At 39.0% G+C, this 23,153-nt stretch overlaps 1 protein-coding gene across 1 annotated transcript in view; it reads right to left on the reverse strand.

The window, feature by feature from the left end:
• The window catches only part of LOC118735568 (zinc transporter 2), a gene marked incomplete in the record, with an annotated part of 144,434 nt that extends 122,067 nt beyond the window's left edge, over positions 1-22,367 (reverse strand). The window contains 2 exon segments of the mRNA XM_036465378.1: positions 5,676-5,857; positions 21,848-22,367. Of these exon segments, the coding sequence (XP_036321271.1) occupies positions 5,676-5,857; positions 21,848-21,879 (214 nt within the window).
• Positions 22,368-23,153: the final 786 nt, after the last annotated feature.

Below are 23,153 nucleotides of genomic sequence, written 5' to 3' on the forward strand. Positions count from 1 at the left end.
CAAAAAAATCGCGAAAAAATCTCCGAAAACCCCCCAAAAAATTTTTAAAAATATCAAGAAATTCAAATGCTCCTGAAAGATTCCGAAATATATTTAGTAAAATCCCGAAAAATATTCACTGTTATCGCGAAATATTTCAACAAAATTTAAAAGTCTCGAAAAAAACCAAAAAAAGTTTTCTGAATATAATCTATAAATAATTCTGAATAATTTTGAAAAATGGTCTGAAGACTTCCGAATTTTCGAAATAAAAATATAGAAAACCCAAAAAAAAAATTTTAAAAACTTAGTGAAAACTCAATGTAACGCACACCGTCTTCAAAAGAGTCTGACGTTTGTCAGAAAATGCGAAAAACTATTTCTTAGCACATGATAATCATATGAGCAAGGGCGACTTTACCTTTGGTTTCTTTTTATCAAATTATAACATAGATTTGCTTCAGCTTTTGCTCAATGGTAAATAAAAGCTCGGTGTACATTTTTACCGCATAATCTCAAAAATGCTAAATTTTGAGTTGTGACTCTTTTGAAGACGGTGTGCGATAAGTAAATGAATTTCCAAAAAAAAAAATCCATAAAATTCCAAAAACTTTCAATGAAATCGCGAAAAAAGTCGGTGCGATTTCAAAAAAGTTAATGCTATTACGAAAAAGTTCAATTAAATCTCGAAAACATTTCTAAAAAATTTAGTTCTCGAAAAAAACCCAAAAAAAAACACAAATTTCATTTTACATCCATGCCATCCCAATCAAAATAACTGGAAAATTTTAAACTTTGATTTGCTGTATAGAACCGATAAATAACACTGAAAAATATCGAAAAAATACTGCAAACTAATGAAAATTAAAAAAAAAAAAAGAAAATATCGAACTTGAATACGCTAGAAAAATTCTGAAAACTTCTGAAATAAAAAACAAAAAAAGCTCCAAAAATGTCAAATGGTCCAGTAAAGATTCCGAATTTAGCCAAAATAAAAAAAATTCTACGAATGTCGGAAAAAATTGAATGACTTCCCAAAAAAATCGATGGTATTCTGAAATCTTCAATGCAATACTCAAAAAAAGGAATGAAATTTCGAAAAACCTCAATTAAAATAGTATACCATTCAGAGAAATCCAAAATAAATTTAATCAAATCTCGAAAAAAGTCTAAGAAGGGAGAAAAGTCAATGAAGTCGCGCAAACTTTCAAAGAAATCGCGAAAAAATTCAACGAAATTAAAAAAATATTAATAACACTCAAAAGAAATTCAATAATACCCCAAAAAAATCTATTATTATATTTTTCGGTTCGCGCAGTGTCGATAACTTCTTGCCCCCGTACCCTAGGTACAGAACAAGTGACGCATATGGAGTCCCAAAAAAATAAATTAGAGCCCCAAAATATTAAAACAAAAAATTAAGAGCCTCGAGAAAGGCTGAAAAACCACGAATCGTTTTATTTTTCATACATGCCATCAGAACAAAAATGTCAAGAAAATATTTCCATTTCATTTGCCTTAAAATATAAAAATCAACAGCTTTCGTGCTCAAAATATTACAGCAAAATTGTTAAAATCTTGAAGAAGTTATATTCTGCAATGCGAGCGGATTGATAAAGCGATACGATAATTTTTTCATTATTTCCTGTTTTCAAAATCCAAAAAGGCTTTCGGCATTTACATAAACTGAGTTGAGTATCGCTTTAACAGCTTCACCTGCATTCTAAAAAATACAGACGCACCACTCATATCTCACACGCTCAGCATACTTTTAGGCGCTTAATAGCCTTTATGGAGTAGCAGAGAGGATTTGCCGTTTTCCAACTAACTATGCTCAAAATAGCGCATGGAATTGGTATGAATGAAATAACAACAACAACAGCAACAGTTAGTGCAATTCGAAATAGCCAGTTTTATTATAAGCTTTCATTTTAATTAAAAACGACTAGCGGATTTGTTATTCGCCATCTTTTTTCATCCATAACAACAGCAAAAGCTCAAATGCAAAACTACGAAACAACCGAAAATGTTACGTACCGACGTTACCAGCTGACGTGAGCCAGTAGCCGAATGGTAAATTAGTTGAGCAACGCTATCATATTTTCCATTTAAATAAATCGCGCACAACAGACCATTCAAACACACGCTCGCACACCAAAGAACGATGCGCATGGAAGGCGGTTAAAATGTTTCAAAGCAATAACTGTATATAACTGCAAATGAAATTGAAAAATAAAACAAAATGCAAATGCAAAAGCAAAAACAAACGCAAAACGGGTAAAAAAATACAATACGTGCCAACCAAAATTGGTAGGATTTACGGATTGGCAGTCATGTCATTGCGCTTTGTTGGTAAGCGAGGAGGAAGGGATGTAATAGGATAACTGGCTAGTTGCTAGTATGTTGGCTGACAGGTTGGCTGGTTGGCTGCCTAACTCCTGGCGAAGCGGCGCGTAAATACTCTCAACTCAAAACAAACAAAAAAAAACACAAATCAAAAAATTAAAAGCTTTCATCGCGCTCTGACCATGGCATAACTGACAGCTGACTGCTGCTTGTTGTTTGCTTTTATGTTGTGAAATATGAAAAATTCGATTGAGCGTTGGCATGCTCGCACACATTGGTTCAATGGAGTACATTAAGTCAAGCGGATTAGGAAAGTAGTAGGTGTTTTTTTTTTTTTGGTATTTAAGGTCATAAAAAAATCTATTCAAAAGGATTTATTTGGAGCTGCTGCTGCTGTTTAAATGTTTTTTTTTTTTTTTTTTTTTTTGGAAATGCGGGGCATTGAAAATCAGCGCACTTTATAGAGATTTTGAGGATCACAAATAGGGTCCCAAACACAGAACTGCCACGCAAAACAGATTTGTCTTCTAGACAGTAAAACAAATATCGAGAGCGTGAAACGATTTACAGAGTTATACTAAGCTCCCATGTCATTCAATTCAACCTCCCATTCGTAATTGGCTCTCTCATTTGTAATTGGCGCCCCAATTACCCTTCGAATTACGTAATTCGCCATTCAAAATTTTTAGAGCGAATTACCTCATTTCAAAGTAATTCAGATCCAATTACCATGCGAATTGTGAACAAATTTAATCAGAATTTTATCGAACTCAGCTGTCAGAGCAGAGAGAATAGAAAAAATCAAAACAAAGAAAGGGAGGAAATAAAGGAAAACCACAATGAATTGTCAAATCGAATTGGGAATGAGTCGTGTAAACGGGGTATTCACCAAAGTAATTCAGAAGCGAGCTACATAACTGGCAGTGCTCGTGGGGACATGCTATAAGTATTAGTGTGAATAACATTCAAAGGCTTAAAGCTCTTATCGACCAAGAAGAAAGACTAGAAGAGCATCGCGGTTTGATCGGCCGAGTGTTTGCGGAAACGGCAACGCCACCTCTACGAGTCTAAGCCAATTCCTATTGACTGCCTCTTGCGCGAGACGAAATGGAAGGCCTCGAAGTGGCCGCACCTATGCTAATGATTTCGCTATAGCGTATGAACAACGTCAAATGATGCTCTAAACTGTTTAACGATCTCCTGCTACTGAGCCGCAGAAAGTGGCAGCTCTTGCTGCTAATCATTCAAGAGAGACATCTCAGTTGGGGGTGCCGTTACTTTGACTTTCTTCCGGACAGCGCAGACTATTGTGCTGAAATTATGCTTCCAGCAAGACGTTTCAAGATTTAGATCCCAAGCAGAGAGAAGTAGAAGAAAGCTATTGTAACTTTCATCGATCGTTGGAAGCTTAATGGTGAAGAGGTAGAAGTAATCTCGAGCTGCTCATTTCGATTGACAGACTAATGTAGTGTCTTCCATGTTTAGGTTTAAACTAAATATTATAGATGCTGTAAATAAACTCGGAACTAGATTGGAAAAGATTTTTTTCATTCTTAGTGACTGTCAGCTCCGTCATGATTAATTGAAAAATTTTCGCATGGCCATAGCAAAAGTTGGCTAAAAAGAACAGTGTGAATGTCATTTGGATTCCCGGTCACAGGGATGTGGAGGGCAGATTCTTTCCGGGAGAACTCATTGGTATGTCTTTTGTCACTTTCTCATTTTGAAAGGATTTGTTTACGCTTTAGTAAAAGAAAGATAGATACAAAGGGTGAGCTATTAGATCTCTAGACAAAGAAAGCCTATCGTCGACACAGGGGAATAGTTTTCAGCGGTCCCGGTAAAGGACAACGTCTTGCACTATCGGGGGGTCAGGATTTTTGTGCAGAATCTCCTTTTAGATCCGGCCGAGTCTGACAAGGATGGACCTCTAGTAGTCCTTCCTAAGGTTTCCTTCCGGGTGTACCCTGTTCACATTTGCTAGAACCAAATGGTCCCTAGCGACAATATTGAAAGCCCGTGCCGGGTTTGTAGGACCAGAAGAATTTTGGGACCTGGGCTTTTTAGGTTGCCGCAATGTGGTGGTACCTTTCTAAGCTCAGTTCCGTAGTGTTTGCTGAACCAAGAATCACGGTGGCGTCTTTTCTTTCCGTCCAATTTCGGCTTTTAGCAAGGATACCCCTAGTCCACTCCACCAGCATATTCTGCTCTCTGTTAGCAGCATTCTCACTAAATTTGGCAAGGAGCCTAGATGCCGCTTTTCTCTCTCGCTGTGCCTTCATCCCAGACGAACCTCCTTTTTTGCCCGAGAGCAGCCGGAGCAAGGATCCATTTCCGCTTCCCTTCGAGGGATTAGCTCTCACCGTTTGGCATCAGGCCTATCACTATTGTGTAAGTAATGGATTCAGTTGTGCCGGTTCAACTACACTCCCGGCCGCTGTTGAACTACCCTCGGAGGCGGCCTTGTATATAGAGGGCCGAAAAACTTACTCCATCGGCGGTACAGGCCTACTTAGCAGCTCAATATACAGTTTCTTCGATACCTCCAGGGGTGTGTTAGAAGCGGTACTGAGCGACAAGGACTTTCGGCCGTCAGGACCTCCTTGGATCCGCGCTAGCGGTAGCCAAGGGTTTTTAACATTATTAACGCCGTGTCCATGAGCGTTATTTTTACCCGTGAAAGGGTCCGGTGCTATTTGCTGTTTCGTCTGTTGCATATTTATCCAAAGCGTTTTGGAAATGTGATCGAAAAAAGCCAAGTCCGAGACGACTCTACAAAACTGGTACAGCTTCGACAAGACCCGCACCCATTCGGTTAGAGCGTACTCTTCTTAGGCAAGCGAGTGGAATTATAACGGGTCACTACTTGATGGAAAGACATGCTAACAGAATGAGTTTGACGGCCAATGACTTCAGCCGGCGAAGAAGAAATTGAAAGTGTTACAGACTACCTCTATCACTGCCCTAACGTATCGTGGGCAAGTAGACGCTCATTTTACGCTCACATTTTTGTTCTTCTAGCGGATCTAAGTGAAGCAGGAATTCATGAATTCTCGCGCGAACAGATGGGATGGAATACGAGACCTCAATTGGTACCACAATGGGTCTAAGTGTGCCTCTCTCACACATCGGAAGCAGGCAGCCACTTAAATAGAACCTAACCTTATGGGCGAGTTTTCACTGATTCTAATTTATGATTGGACAGTGCAGAAAAGAAGGACCTATGTTTCTAACTGACAAGCCACATCGGCTATTTATTTTTTTTTGCGATTGTTGCGGCTCTCTTACATTTCATGAAGAGGTCTTCTTATTTTCTAAAATTAGATGCATTAGATGTAAATTTTACTCACATTCGATGTGTTGATGTCCATGCAGGACATACATAGTCGATGGTGTAACAATTCTCTCTGCATTATTATTGTTGTTGCGTGCATTGGTAGGGGTTGGCATATTAGCGCCATCAATGGGCACATTACTATTCAAAACTGCATCTGCTGCGCCATATTTTGATGGGGTATTTGGTTTGAAGTCACTGCAAATAAAAGAAAAATTTGTAAAAATTAATGGAAACTCACAAAAGGAAAAATGCTGCGGTGATTAGCTGTAGAGAAAGGGGAATTGTGTTTAGAGAGGAGTTAGAGTTAGAGAATGTATTTATGTAAATTCTTTCGGAATATAAAAAAAATTTCCCAGTACAAGTAGACAATCTTAACAAAAGAAATATATGAGAAGAAAAAGCGTACAAGTCTCCAACCACATCCGAGATAGAGGCTAGAGTACTTGAGCGATGACTCAAGAGCAGTGATGCAACAGCAGCCACCTAGCGAACAACAAAGCAAAGCAAAAAAAAAAAGAAGTGCCACAAGCAGAACAAAGCGCGAAACGCAAAGGAACATGCCAGAGCGCCTTGAAGTATGCTGTGATTTACTGTGATTGTTGCAACTTGAGTCCAGAGAGATATGCCGATGGAGAAATATTGAAGAAAAAATGCAAGCAAACAAATAAAAAAAGAACAAGAACAAAACGAAATGTTGCAACTTGAATGCAAGTAAATGCAACAGTGGCAGCTGAAGAATTATGTACTTATTTACATAAATGAATGCCAATGAATAGAGGAGAGAAGGTAAGGGGTGACAAAAAGGAGGAAAGCAGACAAGGAAGAAAGGATTGAAGGAGGGAAGGAAGGATTTAAGGAGAGAAAGAAAGGAAGGACTGAAGGAGGGAAGGAAGGATTGAAAGAGGTAATGAAGGACTTAAGGAGGGAAGGAAAGATTCGAAAAAGAAAGGAAAGAAGGCAAGCAGTAAAGAAGGGCAGGCGGCTGTAAGCAACAATGGACTGTAAATACTTGCAACACAATTCCGTTTCCAGAGAAAGTAAAGTGAAGTGGAGTGGAGTGGAACGCGCAGCGGATGGGCGGCAAAGGAAACGACGTAAGCCCACAGGCAACAATCGCAATGAATGCCGGGAAACGGTAAATAATAACAGCAACAAATGCCAACAAATAACAATAAAGCACAAATTGTTGCATCACCAAAGGCGCTCGCAACAATGGGAGCTCGGGTATACTACCCGACGCGACTCAACGCCAATTGCATGCAGCAACGCCACAGCTAAGGGAATTGCTGCCACCGGCTGTTGCACTGCTGGACTGTTGGGACATTTGACTGCAGGTGCTGGCAATAATTTCATAGCATTCATTCTTAAAGATATGAAATCAAATTGGGAGAAAAAAGAGAAATGAAAAAAAACAGCCGATTTGCATATCAAAAAGGCGACTGATGATGAATGGCGGCTAAACAATGCCAAGCATTTATGCGTTGGGAGATGAAAAAAAAAAAAAACAAAAACAAAAATACGAATGCAAGATAACACACTTTCTTGGAGAGCAGGTAAGGTGCGCGCAAATCGACTTTTGCCGCAAGCGCAATTGTACAGTTATTTATTACGGTTGAAATGCTTTACTATTTATGTTCTTTATTGTAAAATGCAACTAGAAATATACAATGCATACTCTTTGCAATGCAACACTGCATACAGCACTGCAGCCTGCCTGCAGGTAAGCAACACTTTTGAATGCTTTTAACTTTTATTGCTCGAAAACGACTTTTTAAATTAGTTAATCTTTAAGCGTTTCAATGAAATTTGTTTTTAAAGTTGCTCAGTAACATTAACTCACGTCTTACGCCGCCCACTTCCATACGAGTAGGTATCAATAAAAAACTTTCGCGATGGCAATTTTTGAGAAAAGCTCCAAAAAAACAGGAATAAAGAAAAGCGAAAATCATTCAATTTAAAGTTGCCACTTTGCAAACGCCCGCATAAGCGCATCACACATGGCGCACACGCAGACACTTGTGAATGTGTGGGTAGATAAATACATATCTAAGTACAGTGGTTCCAAATTGGAATTTAGTGTTCATAATTTACTGGAGCCTTAATTGTTCACTCAACGTGATTCATTTTTTATTGAAAGCTTATAATATGTTTATTTATTTATATTAAATTGTTGGCGTAAAGTGCACAAAAAGTAGCAAAAAGTAGTTGAAAATAATTGTAAGGTTCTCCAAAAACGAAAAAAAAAATCACAATAGAAATCGTACTGTTATAAAAAAAATTTACCAAAATTAATTGTTTTTTTTTTTAATTTTTATAAAATTTCTAGGTCCACAGACCTAGTTCGCGTTGATTTTTACATATTTTTTTAGCTGACATTTTGTTGTGCATTTTGTTCCACGTACAGTATGCTGACAACGTGTATGCTCAACGTGAACTCATAGCCACTTGACACTTGCATTTTATTATTCTAAAATTTAACAATCTACAAATCTGCGTACCAAAATTTTTTATACAAATAATAAAATTATAAAATTTCCATTTTATTTATTTATTTATTTTATTAGCTGGAGCAGCAAAATCTTTGTTCTTCAAAATTGCTACTTTTTCTGCACTGCACTAAAAAATTTAATACAAATAAATAAAAAAATCGGGCTCAGCTGGTCTCCTGCAAATTTTATAAGCTTTCATGAAAAACAAACTTGATCAAATTGATTGCAATATAAAGGCTTCGGTTTTGAACCACTGTGCGCGGCGCTTGTTCAGCAGCGCACTCCTACCACATTTTATTTCTCACAAAAAATTGCAGCAAATCGCATTAAAACTTCACCATTCAACGACTTTCTTGACAACGCTTCTTTTTCTAATTTTCTTTCTTTTCTTTTGGTTTTTCACTACATCCGAATTCAAACGTTTCACCTCCTCGCTTTTGCTCCTTTTTGTACTTCATGCGAACTGCCACCCATTTACTGCATGTCGTCCAAAACTTTTCGTGCCAAATATTTGCCAATTTTATACATTTCCTTATTTTTTATTATCCCAGTTATTCTACTCACTTCAGCAGCGTCTTTTGTTTGCGAATTTGGCGCCAAATTGTTATTCGCTAATTTTCGCATCAACAACAATAGAAAATGAATTCGAAATGTACAAATTTGTGAAAGAGTTTATGCAAAAAGGCAGAATAATTTCGCATTTCGTATGAAATGGCACTAAGAATTTCAGCAAGTTTTGACCTGAGAAAAGTTTTAGCGATCATCAAAGGGTAACTAAAAAAAGAAAATACGGGAAACTGTAGCACAAGACCAAACAGCCGTTCAACAAAACTAACTCACAACTTGGAAGATAACAGAAGAACTGGCTGTAAACAAAATGATTAGAGCTCCTTAAAGCAGTCACAGCAACATACACACACCCAACTCGTGGACTTAACCGGGGTCCAAGTGGCGTTGGATCTATCTAAGTAAGCCGTTCGGCACCATGTGTCATTCCACGCTCCTGACTTTCTCTCTATGACGACGACTCAAACGGTGGTCGATAAATAGCTGATTAGACACTCATCAGTCAAGTTCTGATATAAAATGCCAAAGTCAAGGAAAATTAAAAAGGTAGTCCCACATGGTGGTGTACCGTTCTGTTCTGTTCCAAAGGGAGTCTCCATCATCTGATATGCTGACGATTACTTGATGATAACGTCCGGGAATGTTATTGATTACTTGTGCTCGAAACGAAACGGTTACCTCAGAACTTTTTCGCTTCACTGGAAGGAGCCTAACCTTCTACCCTACGGCAACCCTTTCCATCATTTAAACGAAAGAGGTCAGACTACAGATTGGAAAACTACGAACCAATTCCGACAGTTAACAACCCGAAAATTCTCGGAATAATCTTCGATATCTTGCTTTCTTTCTCGGCGCAAACAACCGCAATTCCGAGAAAGTACAGAGCTGCAACAATGTCCTCAAATCGCTTGCCGCAGCACTTGGGGCAAAGATAAAGACATGGTGTTGGCAGCATACAAGACAATCGGCTTGCCGGTTCTAAACTATGGAGACCTGTCACAACACAGCGCTCCGAACAGCCACAGAGCACCACTTGCATAATGAGGTTGAAAAAATTAATATGGGGGGTCTTTAATAGAACAACAGAAGCCAAGTCAAAAATGTTTAGAATTTTTTTCTGTCAGTCTGTATGTTTGTACGCGCATCACTCGAAAACTAATGCAGGGCACCGCATGCAGTTTTCACCGATGCATTGCTAGTGAGTGGTCTAACTTTAAATATAGAAAGAAAAAAATTAAAGAGTTGCCACCTGTTTGAAAATTGGTAGTTTTATTATATTGAAAGGATTAAGTAAATATTGCAGTGGGATTTGCAAAAAATAAAAAATATATTTTGTTGAAGGTTGCCATCTGTTGCAATATGGGTATCAAGGAAAGTTTAGGTTTTAGTTAAGTTTAATGCCGGAAATATTTTTGAGGAGGGTTGCCACCTGTTTGAAAAATAGTATTAAATTAAAATGATAAAATAAATTAAATACTGCAATACGGATATCAAACAGCACAAAAACACTTTTAAGGCGCAGCGAAGCACGCCGGCTATTTGCTAGATTCGAATAAAATGTCGGCAAAGGTTTGCATAGAACTGGAAGAAGCTCATTGATAGAGTGCTACGAGTTACTATTTTTTATATTTGAAACAAATTATTTTATTTTCAGTTGAGCTCATTTTCGCATATCTTTCATCCTTTTCTTTTGTGTATTTTTCCATAAAGTGGGGTGAATAATAAACTAACGAAATTAAATCTGACACTACCCCATTTCCCCGAAACCAACGCGCAACTCTCTCTCTCTCTCTGCCTCTTCCTCTATTCACATGTGCATCTGTCTACACCACTTGAGCGCTATTTAATCCTGTCAAGAATATTGCAACTCTGCAGCAGTAGCTGTCGACACTAGAGTGCTGCTTTTTAAATTAGCATACTGCTAGGCGTGAGAACTATGGCAAAAGCGATAGGCGACTGAGGGACTGCTGATGCATACGGGGGCTGTCCTACTCAAAGCTGTGTTGCCACTCAGCGGTTGCATTTATTTCATTGGTCTAGCTGTTGTTGCTATTAAGCGCAGCAGGGGAAGAGAAATGGGAAGCAGTGCACCGTGGACGGCAGCGCGCAATGTTGACGCGCTTTGTGGCAACGTTCATAGTCGCCTGTCGTCTGCTGTCGCCTGTCAGCTGCTCGCGTTTGGAGTTCTATATCATATTTCTTTTTCTTTACGCTAACTGATTGCTGTTCACTTTAATGCGATTGCCGTAGCTGCAAACGCAACTGCTCGCCACAATTTGGCTGTGCAACAGCGTAAATTTGGTAAAAAGGAAAATGCGCGACTCTGCGCCGTTGTAGTCGTCGCTTATGCATTTATAGAAATATGTTAATATATACAGTATGCGTTCAGCATCAAAAATTTAAATAAAAAAACTCAAAATCGCTAAAAAAAACTTTTTGCATATTCGCACTCGAAAAGGCGAAAAACTAATTTAAACTTTACATTAATCAACAAAACTAACAACAGCACTGCAAAAGCAACAACTTGAAGTTAAGTTTTCATGAGTAAGTAACACTGAAGATTGAGGCGCGCAGCGATAACAGAGAACAACAACAAGAGACTGCCCCGAATTTAAAGCAACACTCACTACAGCTACAACAAAGCAGCTACCAAGAAGAATAAAAATCTACGCTTCAAATTATAACCGAGCTGCAGGGACCGCGCTCCCTCTTTTACAACCCCCCGCCCCGTTAGTCAGTCAACGCCGCCAGCTGCGCTGCTCTCCAAACTAAGCTTTCCAAACAACAATAACCATTTAAAACCGAAAATATCAACAATTACTACAATGAATGCAAAGAAGTAGCGAAGCGCGCGAACGCCAGCAACAAAATACTCGTACGACTGCAAAGCTGCTCAACGTGCGGCTGCTTAATCCTTTCCTTATTTTCTATGCCGGGGGACGCTGGCTTAGCTTTTTAGCTGCAAGTCACTTTTTTCGAATTTCTTTTGTTTTTGTTTTTTGTTGCAGCATTTTTACCACTTTCCGGTCAATGATTTTCGCAACCCCTCAGAACATTGCTTGCTTACGAATTTTTAGTGGCCAGTTTTGGTTTTCCTTGTTGTTGTTGTTGTTGTTGTTGTTGTTGTCTTTTTAAGCGGATTAAATTATTTCAGAAATCTTTAATGAACTTTTGTTGAAAATCTGCTGTTTTATTTTAGACTAAATTTCGTAATGCCAAAAAAGTTTTCAATTAGGCTTATAAGCAGCGCAATGCCCCAGGCGCCTTGGCAGGGAGTACTTACATACATAACTCAGTACTAAGTAAAAGCTAACGAGAAAGCCGCAGAGCGCCTCTTTAATCCTGCTGTTTAGAGTATACAGAACTGCAGAGATGAAGCAAAGCTAGGTTGGGTTGAGACACATTTAAAAGCTACTTATTGGTTGGGGTTTAGGCACAACTGTATGAGTTTATGTTTGGCCGTGCCATTTTAAGGCTTCAGTCAGTAAAAATAGCCTCAGCTTCGCCACTGTTTTAACTACCAACGGTCCATCTCCGGCTCGAAGGGCCCTGCATCTATAATTTAGGGGCATTCAACCGGCGAGACCATCTGAAGTGGGAGGTGCGAAAAATATATAAAAATAAAAATATATTTTCCAATAGCCATGCCTAGAAATGGATTAAGGAAAATGGATAGCTCGAAGTGCAGAAGTCGCCAACGACTCATTAGAAACTCACTTATCTAAAAATGGCAAGCTTCTCTAAAATTAACTGAAAACTGGTGTGCTGAAAAGGGATTGTCAATAAACCCACTGAAGTCCGCCACATTGTCACATTTACCAAAAGAAGGAAAGTCTATGTGACTAAACCTATGTTGGCAGTCAATGCCGAATATCATCAGCACGAAAAGTAGAGACGTTCGTAGTCGTTTGGTTCTCAAACCATTTCTGGATGATCCCGCTGAATGATTAAACTCACAGCCAGCATTCTACCGAAATTATCCATTTGCAAGCCATAGAAGGTCAGGTTCTTGAAAGGGACAGGCTCTTAAGGGATAATATTTACGATTGATGAAGTCTCCAAAGTATGGTAAACCGACGGATTGAAGATGGACAACAGCAGTGCTAGGGCAGGCGTACTTGAACCAAGATTCCGGAAAAGTTTGCTGTTGGGCGCATACCCAATCATATTCCGGGCGAAAGTTTTCGCTATCGCGATTGTCTTACTGGAATGACGGTCTCGCAAAGCGAGGAACCCAAAGGATATACTGCAGAGCTGCTTAGGAGCTGGGAAGAATCCCAGATTACAGCCCACTAGCGGCAGTCCAATGTAATGGGACATAACTCCTTCCAGAAGGAACTCCTAAAGACTACTTGAACTTAGCCGGGAGGGCCATAGAACTCTTACAGGCTAACTGGCAGGAAACTGGAATTACTATCTGCTATCTGTAGACATGGATTACAAGTTCTGTTGGTTGGTGGGTGAAACTCCAGAGCATATTATTCTATTTGACTCCTGACGTACCATGAATCGCAGACCGATGTAAGCCGAAGGTTTGAGTGATAGATCCATTTAGGTGACAGCGCGAGTATAGCCGACGTAACAACTGATATCCATTTTAAGACCCTCCATATAAAAGTTCACACTGCGTTAGCTCCTTTAATCTGAAATAGACCATACTATGTCTGCTCGCCACTGTATGTGGTCACCAGAAAAGGCACTACCTTCAAGTTAACTCGAACTGACTTGGATCAGGGCACGCCTTTTCGAAGTGATTTCGTCGTGCCGGATCGAGGAGAAGCAATTTGGTTTTTATCATAAGCTTTTTACCCTAGGTGTACATGCGAACGTTTGCATTGCCTACCGAAGTGAAGACCGCTATTAACTTTTAAAATTGTTTAAATAACTTTTTGGATATTAGTCGGACCAACTCGGCTTATACCGGATGAATGAACGCTCCATCAACGTCGCCTTTGGTCAATTGGCACAGCATAGCGGTCGAACCCGCTTTGGATTAGAGTTAACTTACCTGCACTGCTCTCATTTGAGCTTATTGCCTCGCATTAGACTACCACGACGGTGACGACAGCTTCGGGTTGTCCTCGCCCAATACCTGCCAGCGATGAATAATTTGAATAGGAAAAGACATTGCCCTCGAAGTCGCAAAATTTGGTCTCTGATGCAGATGCCTAAATTCAGGCCGCAGAGGATATTGCCCTGTCTCTTCTCAAATCGTTCCAGATACTCTTTGTTGAGAAACAAACCCATGAACTTCTTCGACGCCCATGACCACCCAGTCGGTGGGTTCATCGCCAGAATTTTCTAACGGTTGCTTCGAGATAGAATTGTCCGCGGTATGACTAGAACATATTCATTCGATCCATTACCTCCGGTTTTACTCCCAGAAAGATCTTTTCAATTTTTATAACGTTGGCTCCCTACAGCGACATATATATCAGAATCTTATGGGCGATTACCCTAACGCTGGCCTTATACCATTCAGTCTCCAAAGGGTTTCTAAAATTTCGTAATTATTCATTAGCATCCAGCGTACTAAGGCAGCTCCGACCCTTTACCCTGAGCAGCATGGCCCCATAGTTTCTAACGCAGTCGTGCTCTTTTTGCAATTTTCGCCAATTTTCACCCTAATTCATTTCAAATTAGACATTCTATTCGTACGCCTCAATAATCAACAAAATATAATATCTCACAAAAATCGTCTAATAGCTTAATAAGTGCAAGCTAATTTTATTATTCTACTACGTCAATGCAATTCCCCATGCTTTTATGCAATTTTTGTTTTACTTTTTCTCACTTTCTCAGCTCTTTCCCTTTATCTTTACTTTATTGCATTTTATTGCACACCACCCTTTTTGCCTGCCACCTCAGTCCGAATTATATACGAGAAATTGTGCATATATTCTCAGCACTTGCCCTCCTTGAAGCCGATAGCGCCAGCGACTTTTTAAGCCGCACTGATTGGCATAATCCGACCGCAAACGGATTAGCAACGCCCGACCGAGCGGTATTAAATCAGCATGTGGCAATGCCTGTCAATTGTCTGCTGTATGCAACAGCTGTTGCTGCTGCTGCTGCTGCTGCTGCTAACGCCGCACACAACAACGGCAGCGATTACAACGGCACAGCCACCAACCAAGCTGGTAACAGTGGACGGTTGGCACTTAAGAATTTGTATTGCATGTATGTACATTAGGGCGGGTCAATTTGTATGGGACATTTTTTCGACTACATATAAGCATACATCACAGAAAGATTCTACGTGTAATTCCAAGCAAATTTTCCGAAAATAAATGGGTCTAAAATCAATTTGGTGTTTGCCAATAGAATAATACGTAGAATCCGCCCTAATGTACATATGTCTGAATGGAATAGTTTTTTAAATTTTCGCACATTGAAAGTTACACATATGTTTACTAGCAGTGTACCCGACAACGTTCGGGATGAACAAATAGCTAAATACAAATGTTACGCGTCTGGGATACGCCACATCTCCTTGTAAAGGCTCATTTTTATAAATATACCTTACTATAAGACTCTACCACAGTTATGTCTTCACACCAAATTTCATGTGACTTGAAGTTCCAAAGTTAGGGTTCCCTGAATTTGCTACCCCCTTGGGAGGTGACATGCCCCGTGTAAGCACTCAACCCCTTTTAGTTTAACATAATTGGCTACGTTAGTTATGTCTCCTCATCAAATATCTATCTCGTGTGCCTTAAGGTTCCAAAGTTATAGCTGATTAAAAATGTCACGCCCATGAGATGTGCCACGCCCTCTTGTCTAAAACCTTCATTAATGTCTTCCGTATAACACCCATATTGTTATACATATTTCAATTACCTAGTTCGCTTAATGCAAGTTGAATTGACTCCTCAACAGGTGGCAACCCCCCTACCTGTAGTTTTGAAATAAAATCTCCTCAAACCCATGTCGATTGATACCCGTATTGGTATAATTCATTTCATTTATTAGCTAATTCCAAAATTAACATTTTTAAAAGTGGCCAACCCTTTTCAAATACCTTAAAAATATTCTAAATGTTCTAATTACAACTTGTTAATTTAATTCTACTTTTCACAAAGTGGCAACCCCTTTCAAAATATAGCTATGAGCCTGATTGCTGTTGTATAATTTAATTTAATTCGACTTTTCAAACAGATGGCAACCCTCTTCACAATAAATGTAGCTATGGACCTGCTCCTTGCTGAGACAAACCGCTTCATACCTATATTTTAATATTTCATTATAACATGAGTATAATTTAACTAAAATTTACTTTTCAAGCAGGTGGCAACCCTCATCAAAATATAGCTATAGGCCTTCCCCTTGCCGAGATGAACCGTTTGGCGCACATATCCTAACAGTTCATAAAAATGTTGTATAATTTAATTAGAGTTTTCAAACAGGTGCATGGGCGTAGCCAGGTAGGGGCAGGGGGGTGCTCGAGCCCCCTCCCCCCTCCCTCCCCCCCCTAACTTTAAAATTTTCTTCATATATGTATAAAATAGTACCCTGAAATTCCAGCTTAATAGGGTGGACACCCCACCCCCCCTCCCCCCCCTAAATTTCATTCTGGCTACGCCGATGAACAGGTGGCAACCACCTTGAAAATATATCTTAAAATCTTTTCCTCGCCGAGACGCACCGTTTGATAAATATGTATGTTTTTTATCTTTCAAAACAATTTTGTGTAATTTAATTAATTCGAATTTTCTGACGGATGGCAACGCTCTTCAAATTATAGCTATTAATCTACTCCTTGCCGAGATGAATCGCTCGACAGCTATTTTAATAGTTAATATAACTTAGGTATAATTTAATTAAAATCGACTTTTCAAACAGGTGGCAACCCTGCCAAAAATATAGCCTTGCCCAGACGAACCTTTTGGCGCACATATATTTCAAAATTTCATAATTTTTTTTATAATTTAATTAAATTCGACTTTTCAAACAGGTGTCAACTGTCTTCAAAATATATCTTAAAATCTTCTGTTCCTATCGCCAAGAAGAACCATTTGATACATACATATATTTTCAACTTTCATAAAAATTTTGCATATTTTAATTAAATTTTAATTTTCAGACAGATGGTAACCCTCTTCAAAATATAGCTATTAGCCTTCTCCTGGATTTTTTAAAAGCCGCAATTTATTCTTAGTGCAATTAGTTGGGGGGCGGGGGTAAGTCGCATCGCCAACGTCCCATAAAAGTGTCAACGCCGGGGATGCAGCAGCAGCAAACAGCTTGCGAAGGACAACAAATGTTGCTCATTGCCAATGTCAACCACAGTAGCGGATGAAGTGATTTTTTACTTCTGCAACGCGCTCCTTTGCAGTACTATCACCAAGTGGTTCACCTCATTATGACCAAAAGCTAGTGTTTGCGCAAGGCAGCACATTATTCACGCCACACGCCACACGGCCAGTGGCAAGTGACCAGGTACCTACCTGTCGACTAAAGCCTCGACCAGCTCAACAAACTCAACAACATTATCGCCTTCATCCCCATCGGTCTGTCTATCTATCAACATTAGCTAGCGCGGCTCCACATCAATGCCAACTTTGCAACCACACCAATTACCCAGCGACTACTGAAGTTTGTTGAAGAGAAACAACAGCAACGCGTACAAACATTGTTGTCAGCAATCTAAGTAGTTGGCCCTGCAACTATGACTGCAGCAGCAATCACCTGAGCTGTGGCGCTCCCTCCACAGCGGTTCACTGGTCAACGCGATAAAGGCATCAGCATACTCGATAAACCCCCACCTCTCAGTTCTCTCCAACTTTTCCTCACTCGCCTACAGCATCAGCGTTTATTATCGTGATGTGGCAGCATTTTTCTACACAAAATTTCCTAGTAAATGTAATTTTCCCATACATTCAACTTTTTTTTTTTTTTTTTTTTGCTTTCGAGCAGCATAGCCTCTTTCCGTTAACAGCTTCCGCAGCATTTTTTTACCCTCTGACCCAACTCGTTTTGCACTTTCTCGATAATCAGTGAATTATTGCCGGTAATTCAGCGCTGACAGTTTTGCGGTGTAGTAGAAATGTTGACGGGTCATCGTGTGGCAAGTAGCTGTACACACACACGCACACATTACAAATCGTTTGCAAAATCAAATTGCCATGCCTGCCATTTAATGCAATCAATGATGGGGCAGATGACTGCAGCAGCAGCTGTTTGCTTTCCTTGATATTTTTGTTGCTGTTGTTTATGTTGTAACCGATATGAGCGTTATGATCCCTATGTCCCCTATGCCCCCTACGTCCACAAGGTCTTAGCTACCCGACAACGTTTGACGATATTTGTTAGCTTTTTTCTCACTTTTCTGATTGCTGAGTTGGAGTTGCTTGCTTCGATTGATTGCACCAGCAAGTCTTTACTTGATGAGATTGTCGAGGGCAAAGCGACAGGCGATAGACTAATATTTGTACATACATTTGCACGATATCAGATGAGACGGGAGAGTTACGAAAAATTACAAAACGACAGGTTTTTGGCAGACGCGAAAAGCAGTTAAACAGCAAGACAACCAAATCAAAAGCAGGCGTCTAAGATTAGATAATTAATTAGAGGAGGTACGACATGACAGACCTATTTAGGCTCCTAGGCCTTAAATAAATGATCTAAAAATTGCCATCGAAATAGTACCTACGAAAGCACAGGTGCACGAAGGTAATGTAAAGTTCTTCGGCTTGTTCTATTGCCCCGAGTGCGTTTCGATGTACTAGCTTCTTATATTCTGCCCTGTCCAGCGAGATGTGTTTTTCATTAAACAGTAGAGCCTCCTTTTTGGTTGCAATGTGCTGAAAAAGCCGATCTTAAAGCGCCTCGAGAGCTGCAGTAGTTGTTTTTAGTATTGCTCTGGTAATGCCCACGCAGGCTAGTCATTTCAGTTTGTTAATCTTGATCTGAGCGGACTTCATTTATGTTATCTTTCACCACATAGGCGCGGCGTATTTTATGATGAAGACCGATATATACTTTGCAGGTGCCTTGTTCGTTTGTGTAAGAAAAGGGCAGCTAATGGACTCTTTAATGAAATAATTCTTATGAAGAGAAAATAAGCTAACATTTCTCAGGTATTTAGAGGGCATATTTTATGGATACACATTTTTTTTTTATCTAAATAAAAAGGACAGACTGCGAGGGGACAAAAAATAGACCCCTTGCATTATAAGCGGCGTCCAGAAGGCACATCTAACGTAGTTCCAAAAATCGATAAGTAGCTCCACCACTTCCATTAAGACTAACGAAGTAGACAGAGAAGAAATCAAGAGTGAGACCAATCAAAGTTTACAAATTTGCATTAAGCAATCAAGTGGGTCTGATCCACATCAAGTCCATGGTTCGTCAAAGCCATTCGGGATATGATAGTGCCCGAACCACATTTACATAAGATAAAATATGTACGCTTTTGTAAAATGAAAAAATCTGCTAGACTGAGATCAATCCTACGACCCAAATACGAGCATCTAGATCTGACCAGAAAATTCCAGCGTTTTTGACGTATTCACAAAAAATATATCCAATAGAGATTATCTGGGTACGTTTCAGTGCCGTAAGTTTCGTAAGACTATATTAAATCAACCAGCGTGGTTGTCCAGCGTATGTTGTTGAGGCTCAAAAAAGACTGATCTTGCAGAGCTTTGAACTGAAATTGCCTGTATGATCTTCTTTGTCCTCATCACAGCTAAACATCTGTTAAGAACCGCTACCGTCTCCTACAGCTTTTAAAAAAATCATTGTGAGCGTTACCAAGCTTTCTAAATGAACAATAACCAATGCGAACCACTTTTGGCCGGCGTTTCACTAACTACTTACGGTGTGTTCACACAGAAAGCGGAGCCGAGCCGAACGACGCCGGTCCGATCGGAGTGAAGCTTTCAAATTGCTGTAGCTACATATGTATATGAAAGTGTTCATGCGGCAAGCTTTTCCAGGGGCGTTTTGGAGCTGAAAGCAAAGCAGTTTTTGATTTTAAATTTTTTTTTTAATTTTTCAGCTTCATGGTGCTGCTGCTCACAAGACATCAAAATATTAAAATAAAAACCAAATTTTCAATTAATCTTTTGAATAAAATTGAGTAAATATTTTTGCCGCTTTTCCGAGTTCGAGCCGAGTTCATGAGAAAAGCTCCAATCATCTGCCTCGTTCTGTGAGAACACCTGGCGTTCGCTTCGCTCCGCCTTTCTTCCCTTAGCACCGCTCGGCTTTCTATGTGAACGCACCCTTACTCGCGTATTCTTTTGAGCATGCAATTGTGTGTAGACATCGTGATGCCATGTGCTATTTATTACCAAATTGTATGACAATGATTATTGAATGTAAGGGTGGTACTTTATTATCGATTGCGGTCAATGTGAAAGCCTCTCTACATAACCCACTTGCTGCTGCTTCGTTTCTTAGAATATTGCGTTTGACCAGGGACTCAAAACTAAGTCGACCTAAAACGCCTGGGCTATAATAATTGGCCTAGAAGTGGCGTACGAATATACCACGCTTCAAAAGGGTGAAGGATTCAGCAATAGCGCAAACTTTAGTCCTTAAAACACGCTTGCAAAGTGAGGCAGGTGGACTGATCTTTTTACTGTTAGGGGGGCAGAGAAATAGAAAACACCTACTCCTATGCCGGCAATCTATTTTAAAGCTATAGGAGCGTATCCAGGCGTAGATACGTATTGAATTTACTGTTCCAATGGCAATTCGACGGTAGGACACCGAAGACCTGTGCGATTTTTGTAGGTCATGTGTGTATAGGATAAGGTGAGACTCTTTCTTTTGGATGAACCTTAGTGAAAATTCGGAATAAAAAAGCGCAAGATCATTATTCCAAATTTTCAGCGGTCTGGCAGCATCAAGTTTGATGCCATGATTTGTCATATTTGCATTTTTCAAAATTTAATTCCTTTTTTAACCGACTTAAAAAGAGGAGGAGGTTATCAATTCGTCGGAATATTTTTTTATTTTTTAGGTATTACACCGCAGAACTGTGGACCACGTGAATCGATTTCTAAAATTCTTTTTATCAGAGAGGTGGTGCCTCAAGGCTGGTCCTATAATTATTCGATTTAGATTCGATCATTGGATGATAAAGAAATTAACGATAAATTTGTATATGAGAATTGAAGTCGTTTGTGTTTGTAGCTAAATACTTTTAGTTTTACTAAGTGGTCCTTTACCTTTAGCCGAGCTCGGAACAATTGAACCCCTAGACCCCTCTCCCTCGACGGAACAGCATTTAGTCGTCTGAATTCTGCCTGGTTTTACAAATTATACTGATTGACAGGCCCTTCGAGAGGGGGTGGAAGAAGGGTGAATCCCCTCGGGTCTAGACTTTTTAAGGGGCCTGAAATATAGGAACCATAACTTGTTACTAATTTTTTTGCAATTTAATTTTGAAAGATAACAATACGCACGATTTCAATAACTATTTTTCCGAACACAATACCTGGTACTGTAGCTAGAGCTGAACATCCCTGAACGTATTTGCACCTGCTATTTGCACAGAAAACTTCAAAAAGATTACTAAATATTTACATTATGTACAAATGTATGTCAGTATGTACGCATAATATGATAGATTTCAATAGCAATTTTGAAGAAAATCGATTCTCCTGGTTCAGTTAAAAACTAGTTGATTGTGGGTTTCCCCCAAAACGGGTAAAAATGCACAAAAAAAATTTGAATTTTTTTAAAATAGTTTTTGGGGATTTTATTCGTTTTGGGGGAACCCCTTTATTGTTTTCAAATAGTTTTTATTATGTAGATAACATTTGTTAACTGAAACTACTCTTGCTACCGTTTTCGCACTTTACATTAAAAAATTTAATACTAGCAAAAAAAAAAATTAAAAAATCGGTCTCCTTAAGCTTTCATTAAAATATAATACTTAATTAAATTGAGTGCAAAAGTGAATTGTGAACAATAAATGCCAGTTTTGAACCACTGTGCGTCGGCAAGTTACAATAGCGATCCGAATATTGTTGCTTACTGTTTACAGAATCGCGCCACAGGCCTTCTACTCAAGACTTTAGATAAGTAAAAACGCAGCCTTTCTCTGCTTATATTCCAGACTATTTTAAACTTTCCTTTGGCAACCCTAACGTGGAAAATTTTGCTTACTCACATGACGAACGGTGTATCTTCCTTCTTCGACATACTGTATTGACACTTCTTTGAGGATTTCTTTATTTATTTAATAAATTATTATAATATTTTCAAGCGCTTGCACACACTTCTTGTAACACTTTAAGTAATTGCAGTGAAACCCGAAATGAATGCGTTTTAACTATTTTTCCCTCTTATTTTTCTGTCTATATTTTAGTTTTTATTGCTTAGCACAAACTTTTTGCTTAAATTTGTTTTGTTTTTTCTTAAAAAAAAAGAAAAATAATAATTTACAAGCGCAATAGAAACAAATTTGGCAAGAGAATTTTTCGAATTTTCACTTTTCAAAATTCTGACTTTCTTTTCGAAACATACAAACACTTTGCACTTTACACTTTTCTTGTTTATCTCAAATTACAATTAAATTTACACGTGGTTCTCTTAAGCAACTCGCGCACCACCCACGGCCATCAACAGTTAAGTGACAATTATCGGCGTTACTAAGAAACTATACTCGAGAATTTTCAAGTAGATGCCTTTTTTGATGGATAGAGCACGGATAAGTAGAAAAGAGAGGTGTAAACAAAAGAAGAGTCACACAAATGCATATGCAAATATAATTACCAACAACTGTAAAACAAATGAAAAACACTTGATAATTACAATTACAAAAACAATGCAAGGAGACTAATGTCATAGAGCAGAGCAGCGCAAGGGAAAGAAGGCAACGTGCAGAGCTAATCGCAAGCAATACACAATTTTGTGGTGCTGAGTGAAAGACGCTGAGGTGATAAGATTATCTATTTACTCCATATATGTACATATTTTTGTATGCACATACTTATTGTAAATGCTCAGCTTCAAAAAGTGATTTTAATGTGTGGTGATATGTGCAAAGCCAAGAAGGCAAGAATAATTTAAGTAAGTAGTTAGTGACGTAGAGCATAGAGGTGGTTAACTCAAACAATTTTCGGGAGTTGACTCGATAACTCCAACTCACTCAGCTCATTCAACCAACTTATTCGACTAATTTTATTATTGCATATCATAAGGCTCTTTTCGTATGCACCTTGTGATGCCTTTGCTCAGACTCTTAAGAGTAAGGGAGAAAAGTGCATAGGAGTTTTTTGTTTGTTAATACTGCTGAGTCCTTTTCCAAGAAACTGAAACGAAGTGTAAAGAGCATGTCAGACGTGGCAATATTTCTAACTTTTCTATGCAATTCACTGTCAACTTGAGAGAGAGAAATTTTATTTCGATGTGTGAACAGCCAGTAAGACGCCCAAAGACGCTTCTAAAACGTCCTATCTTATCTGAAAATACAT

Source organism: Rhagoletis pomonella, unplaced genomic scaffold, assembly GCF_013731165.1.
Source record: "Rhagoletis pomonella isolate Grant_MI unplaced genomic scaffold, Rhpom_1.0 Rhpom_scaffold_00003, whole genome shotgun sequence".
Lineage (NCBI taxonomy): Eukaryota > Metazoa > Arthropoda > Insecta > Diptera > Tephritidae > Rhagoletis > Rhagoletis pomonella.